Here is a 7,345-nt window from a genome sequence, read left to right as displayed (position 1 = left end):
AGTCATTTCACGCACCAATAAAGTCATAAAAACTATGCATGTTCTAAAAAGTTAATATTCATTCATCCAATATACTGATTTATATCAGTGAGCAAGAAATGTCATCATTATGTGTTTACAAATAGGAAAAAAAACAAAAGAACAGAAGTGGACATTATTTTTTCCAGACATTTAATAATTTTCTTTTTGATTCTCAAAAACAATGTTTGAAAATTTAAAAAATAAATAAAATGTAAATATGAGAAAAACCAACAGGCTACATCCTAGTCCTATCCAACCTTGTAGCAAGACCACTGTAAAAAAATGAATAAATAAAATAAAAAAACTTGGCACATTTTATTTCTCTGATTTCAATTTTCCAGCAAATTTTAACATATTTCACAGGAAAAATAATAAAATTTAATCTTAAAAAAAAAAACAAAAACATTTTTGTCTTGTTGACAAAACACTCTTCAGACTATCACGTTTTTTTTTTTTTTTTCAGATTTAGAAGGTGTTTCTTTCCTATTAAATTCATCCTAAAATATCATCTACTAAAAGTAGGACAAGGGGTTTATAAAAAATACAAATTAAAGATAAACATACAAGTACTTGGACAGTGGTGCCAAAAGCATTTTTTGACTTGGGAAATGATGTTAAATAATGTTGAATGGTTTACATTATACAAGGCTCTTTTTGCCTGAACAGTCTAACGACATCGCCACAATAAAAATAAAGCAAGTGAAAGTCTGTTTAGTGTTAAAATGTAATTCACAGTGTTGATGGGAAATTTGTGGCCTGTTTGGTAAACTGTTGTAATTCTTTCTGTTTGGAAACACCTCCTTCTGTCTCCATTTCTCATAAAAACATTGCAGACGTAGCAAAGAAAGGAAAAGAAGCAGCTGCATGAAGTATGAGTGCTACCTTGTGTCTGCATAAAGCAGCACCAATCCTGCTGCAAGTTTCCTCTGGTGTCATACAGAAGATGAGCTGCATATCAGTTACAGACAGCTGAACTGTCCTCACATAATAAAACAAAGAATAAACATTTCAAGGGTAAAAATACTTTAAAAAACCTTTTCCTGCTGTAGAACAAGCCCTTGGCATCAAACAGATTAGTTAGAAAAACACAACAATGTTCTTTGAAACATGTTCTTTGTTTCAGTGGAACTCTACAAACTCCTCCAGAGTTTTGGGGATCTGGTTTCGGTACATGATTTGGTGCTGCCGGACTGCACGTGCTGCCATGCACTTGAGGCTCATTTTTATCTGCGTCTTCAGCAGGATCTCAGACACACCAGTGGTACTCTTGTCCAGTGGTGTTTTCTTCTGCTTGTTGGTCATGTCTGTGTGAGCACCAGCCTCTACCAGGTTGATGATGATGGCATGCAGCGTGAGGAAGTCGCTGATGGGTCTGTTGTACTGGACGATGACATGGAGCGGGGTGTTGCCTTCATGGTCAACTGTGTTCACCTGGGCACCGCAGTCTAGCAGCAGCTTGGTGACCTGGGCATTTGGGAAGCTACATACGTCGTTGGTATGGAAATCATCGACCGGCGTGCTGGAGCTTATGGCCAGGTGAAGCAACGAGGAGCCTTCGCGGGTCCGCGGGTCCAACTGGATCAAGTCATAAATGTGCTTGTTGATTCTGGCACGCTCCTCATCATTGCAAATAGTCTTTGTGGAGATACAGACCAAGTAAAGAAAGGTAAAAACATTTGATTCATAATTCTCCATGGCCTGTGGCAGCTCCGATTCAGCTGCCACATTAACTCGAGCCATGCTACGCTGAATCTCCATGACACTGCAGCTCAACACCTGCTCCACTGCTGAGGTAAACAAAGGCTCCTTCAAGTGGACCATCTGGGAGAAGACCTGGGCAAAGCGCAGTAGGTCTTTATGCGTGTTGCGGTTTCCTTCTTGCCGGAGGCGAAGTGCATGCAGCCACAGTTTAATGCACTGCTCAAACTCCATGTTATCTGCATGGACAGCTCCACGATAAATGATTGGATGAGACACGTCAATATTATCTGAGCCTAGGATGCGCTCCCTGATCAAAAGCCCCTCCATGTGCAGAGCATCTCGGTCCACTCGGATGGCCTCCAGCTCTTGGAGAGTTTGACACTCCCTACGTTCCCCGTAGGCTTCAATGGGTGGCAGCAACTCCTTAACAATGATGTTGTCAGGGTCCCGATATCGTTCCGTCATGGCCATGTGCAGGTAGTGATATGTCTTTTGGATGTCATAGTTCTCTCTGTCATTGGCAAAAGAAGCTCCTAACAGCTCCAAGGCTTCGATCTGACTGTGAGAGTTACAGTCGGCGTGAGCCAGCAGCAGCTCCACTACATCAGCCTTACAGCTCTCTGCAGCCACTTTCAGTGGGGTCATGCCGTGTCCATTCACCACCATCGATGACTGGCAGCGGATCAGCTCTTTGACAATTTCAAGATGACCTGCCTCAGCAGCAAAGTGCAGGGCTGTGGCCCCACAGTGAGCCTTGGCATTGATATCTGCCCCCTGCTGCAGCAGGAACCGGACCACATCCACGTGGCCCTTATAGGCAGCAATCATCAGGCAAGTGTTGTTGAACTTGTTAGTGATGCTGATGTCGGCGTTGTGTTCTACCAGGTAGTGAACGATGTCCAAGCGACCATCGAAGCAGGCAGCTCGCAGGGGGGTGGAGTTGGTGATGGTTGTGTGGTTGACATTAGCATGGTGACTCACCAGAAGGTGCACCACCTCAAAGTGTCCCGCTCCGGCTGCACACCACAGAGCTGTGGCCCCATCAATGACATACCTGCAGGATCAACAGGAGTTAAAATTAAATGTTATTATTATTGTTCCAAAGAGTGAGGCAGCCGTCAGAGACAGTGACAAAGAAAATGAAAGGCTTAGCATTCATTGTACGAATGCAAATCATCTGCAGTCTATACCATTAGAGTTTTATACTCAGATTATCTTGTACTGAGAAATTTTGTAGCCATTTTGGTCAAACCTCAAAACAAAAACATGCAATATTGTGAAATGATGTGACCAGCATGTGTTCTGAATGACTCATGGAAAATTCAGACATTTTTGTGTTGGCTAGTGCTGATTAGCTGTGGGTCCACTTTTAATTGGGTTGGCTCTAAAAGTTTTCCATGTCAGGCAAGGTTGCTAGATAGAAAATAATAAACTATCATACTGTCATTTTAAAATGTTTGTATTTTGACCCAAACTATTATATGTGCTAAGTGAAGTGAGCTTTCTCGGAGGAGGGAGGTTGTAAGATTAGTTGTGTGTTGTGACTGGAGAACGTGCACAGAAAAGGAGGGGGACTTGACCCTAAAACTATGTTGTGAAAATGGTAATTATTGTATATCTTTCAACAAGGTGAACATGCAGTTTGAAGCATATAAACGATTACAGCCAAAACGGTGAATACATGGACGTTTGCTTGGACTAACAGTGAGGTTGGATTGCTGCTACTTGATGCATATAAACAGCACTATCCGCCATTACGACTGCTGTTGATCTGCTCGTGCGTGTACAGAACAACTATTGTCTGCAGCAGGCTGTGGTGCGCATGTGTCATTTTACACATTATGGCCTCTTTTGAAATGCAAATGGAAGAGTTCATAAGGTTTCAATGTCAGATAATCCAACCACTGTAGTCATGGAAACAAGAGGCTGAACTGCAACTTAAATGTTAGTTTCACTTAAAAACAGCTTTGTGTAAACACAGTTGGCGCCAAAAGTTAATCAGTTGTAGATGTACACCGACTGATTATTCCTGAAAGTTTTATTAAAATCCATTTAATGGTTCATGAGATATTTTACTACACGAAAACACAGACAAGGGTAAAAACATCCCTTTGCTTCTCAGCAGTAGGAAATAAACATCTACAGCAGGAGTGCCCAACAACACGTGCTGAGGGGTCAGAACTTCTCAGAGACACTCTGTGGAGGCCTGCCTTTGATGCAAGAAACACATAAATAACTGGGTCATTCTCTAAAAGTGGGAATGTTTTGGCTTTTGACACTTAACATAATAATTACACAAAATTTAATTTTTTTTTTTAATCAATTTTCTTACCTAGAACACTTTACTGTTACTCCTCTGTAATATGTTTTAAAAATACTACAATAGTATTTACACCAAATGAGAAATTTGAATTTCTGAAACATAAATGTGCTGAAAATATGGACGAAAATTGTGACATTTTAGAACCGTCTCAATGAAGGGTTAAAGATGGGAAAAAATGTGAATAAATAAAGAACTTTTGCAATTGTTTTTTCTCGTGTGTATTTTTTATCTTCAAAAAATCTGCAGTTGAAATATGGGCTCCATGCGTCACTGTTTGTGTCCAGCAGTCTTACGCTCGGATCAGATGAAATAAAATGGAAAACAAAGCATATGTATTTTGAAGCATTTCACCAGTAGATGAAAGCCCAGGTTGTCAAAGATTTTTCTGAAGATTTTCTTAGAAATGACCGTTCCGAAAATGGAAATATTGGTTTAAAACATTGCGAAAGATTTTTGTCTGAAATTCACTCCATAGCATCAGGATTTCCTTTTTGTATCTCACTGAACTATGATGGTTTTGCAACATATGGAACAGAACGGTTTACGACCTCTTGCAATAATGGATACTAAAAATGTAGCCATTAAGAGATAAAATTCACTAGAGAACAATCAAATTAGTGTATTTTGAATTTTTGGAATTCAAAATACACTAAATGTTTTTGCTTTTAATATGACACTGGACCAATGGAATGGACAAAAAAACAATGCATCACTATTTTATTAGATGTTGGGTTCTAAAATTATGCCATTTTACCCATGCCAAACTATTAAGCCCTCAAAAATTCCACTGATGAAGATATCTGGTTATTGCATTTGGCGCCCACTAGTGGTCAAATGTTGCCAAACTTTGGGCAAGGAAATTACCCTACACATTTTTGAAATGCAAATGTTCAAAGCTAGTGGAAAACATTATGGTAGAGGGAGCTGCAGTGGCTCGCTGGTGTTGTAATCCTGACGCTGCAGGTTCGAGCCCAGGTTGCGGCAGGAAGGGCACCCGGCTTAAAACAATTACTAAATCATTCATGTGAGTTTGCTTGCTGTGGCAACCTCTGAAAGAACAAGACGATGAGGGGAAAACCAGAAAACTCAGTTTAAGGAGCAGCCATTGCAGCTCAATCTAATTAAACTGCTCGCATGAGCCTTAAATTTCAAAAATCACCAGTTTGAAAGTTACTTTACCACACAAACACAAACAAAGCCTTCCAAATAAAAGTCAGCAATTTTCCACATAACACACCCACAACTTGTGACCAATCACACAATACTTGGCCCAAACACCTGGGAGAAAATGTTTGGCCAGGGCCTTGTGTCGAGAAGCTGCTACGCAAACAAAAAAGCACAATTTTTGTCACACAACCACATGAATGAGACCCTATTTGTGACTTCTTATGGAGTATGCCAAGGCCTTAAGTCTGTTCCTCTCAGTGCTATGATTCAGCTGAAATCTTGGTTCGAACCAATAAATGTTATTTTCGTACCTGGTGGGCCCATCTCCTTGGCTAGAGGGTTGGCATAATGGAACTCTCCAATGATCATAAATACGGAAAGTAACCAGAAATCTGTTTATCTAGTTGTTTACATCCTATTTGAGTGGTAGCCATAATGGTGCTCCAGCAAAACCTGCTTGATTTTTCTGAAGCTGCAAAATGACTTCTCCAGCAACCTAACAGACTGTGAGTTCATGTTTCCAACTACCTTTATTCCATAAAACAACCTGATTCATAAGAACTACCCATTTTCACCTGCAAAATGTAGCAACTGTATTGACAATATCTTTTTCTGCCATAACAAACTCGATCTTTGGAGTGAATAAAGGTTTGTTACTAGTTATTGAATACATAAAAGAAATGATTAATACTATTTTAACCAATGAAAAAGCTTATAAACATCCATCAAAGACCATTTGCTGAATGTCTGTGACAAATTAAAACTTTTCACATTGTGCATTGATTTGAGAATTCTTTTAAACCACTTTCAGTTCAGATCACTTGAACCTCTTTAGTTCAGTAAAACTGATTTGGGGTGAAACCACTCTCTGCAAACACAGAGCTGGTTGTATGGCAGATAAATGAACACACACAGGTCTTACCCGTCAAACCGGACCGTACCGGTTTGCTCCGTGTCAACTTTGTAATGGTCCAGAAGCAGGCGCACCACCTTCTCGTGTCCGTTCCGGGCTGCGATGATCAGAGGAGTGGACCTTTGCCCGGAGACCTGAGTCACGTAGCTCAGCAGATACTGGGTCTCTGGCTCGGAGTGGTTCAGCAGCAGGGCAGCCAGCGTCAGGACCCGACCCTCGCTGGCTGCCTTGTAGACGTAGCCGGCCAAAGACTCCATATGAGCCCAGGCAGCCAGGACACCCCCTTTCTTCTTAACTCACACCCCCAGAGTCCAGTCCTCCAAAAGAACCCGCCTCCCATTAAAATGTTCAAAAAGACCGCAGTGATAACATGCAAAGATTCATTTTATCCCCACCGACACAGGCTCCAGATCCCGGGTGACAGATATCCGATTAGCACTTGTGCTAACGTTAACGGCTGGATTAAAAAGCCGAGTGTTCCGGTTCGTCACTGTTCCCCCAAACGATTCATACAGTGCAGTTCAACTAAAACCACTAAAACAACAAGTAAACACCGTAAGAACAAAACACTAACCCTGACGCCTCAGCTAAGTAACTAGCAGGAAGTGGAAGTTCAACGTATAAACAGCTTCTTCTTCTTCTTCTTCTTCTTCTTGGGTTTTCTGGCGGGTGACATCTAACGTTTAGATGTATTATCGCCATCTACCATGCTGGAGTGTGGGCCATAATAATTTTATTTTCTAAGGAAACAATAGACCCCAACTGTAAGTGCATCCAGAAACAATTTGTCATTTATTCTGGAATTGTTGTATCACAAGAAAATTTGGGAAAGAATGTAATAACTTCTAATTGTTCCCTGAGGTATGAACATATTATTTTTGACTTTCATGGTAAGACTGTTAATGCAGACAAAAGACTGGCAATCAATCTAATTATAATATTTGGCAAATTTTATATTCACAAGTATAAACTTTTATCATCTTCACCTCTTTTTATAGTTTTGGTTAAGGAAATCGAAATCTATTTAGCCACTATTTCCAAGAGTATGAACAAATAAGCATATAAATAAATTCATAAATACATATGAATGTTGTAGAGCTATAAATATTTTTAATTTGTCGTGCCTGTAATATCTGCTCTCTATTCGTTTTGTTTTTTTCATACCAATGTATTGACTGTTGAAGCTACACCCCTGGCATTATTTATATTATACTGTGTTT

General features: G+C 40.2%; 1 protein-coding gene across 1 annotated transcript; it reads right to left on the bottom strand.

The window, feature by feature from the left end:
• Positions 1-465: 465 nt before the first annotated feature.
• Positions 466-6,787, bottom strand: fem1b (fem-1 homolog b). Its single transcript, XM_017438578.3, has 2 exons — positions 6,135-6,787; positions 466-2,776 (listed from the first exon to the last, which is right to left on the bottom strand). Exons 1-2 carry the CDS (start codon positions 6,380-6,382, stop codon positions 1,141-1,143), a joined length of 1,884 nt encoding a protein of 627 aa, XP_017294067.1. The 5' UTR covers positions 6,383-6,787; the 3' UTR covers positions 466-1,140.
• Positions 6,788-7,345: the final 558 nt, after the last annotated feature.

Source organism: Kryptolebias marmoratus, linkage group LG17, assembly GCF_001649575.2.
Source record: "Kryptolebias marmoratus isolate JLee-2015 linkage group LG17, ASM164957v2, whole genome shotgun sequence".
Taxonomy (NCBI): Eukaryota; Metazoa; Chordata; class Actinopteri; order Cyprinodontiformes; family Rivulidae; genus Kryptolebias; species Kryptolebias marmoratus.
Note: the sequence above shows the minus strand (reverse complement) of the source record. Positions and strands in the feature narration are given on the sequence as shown.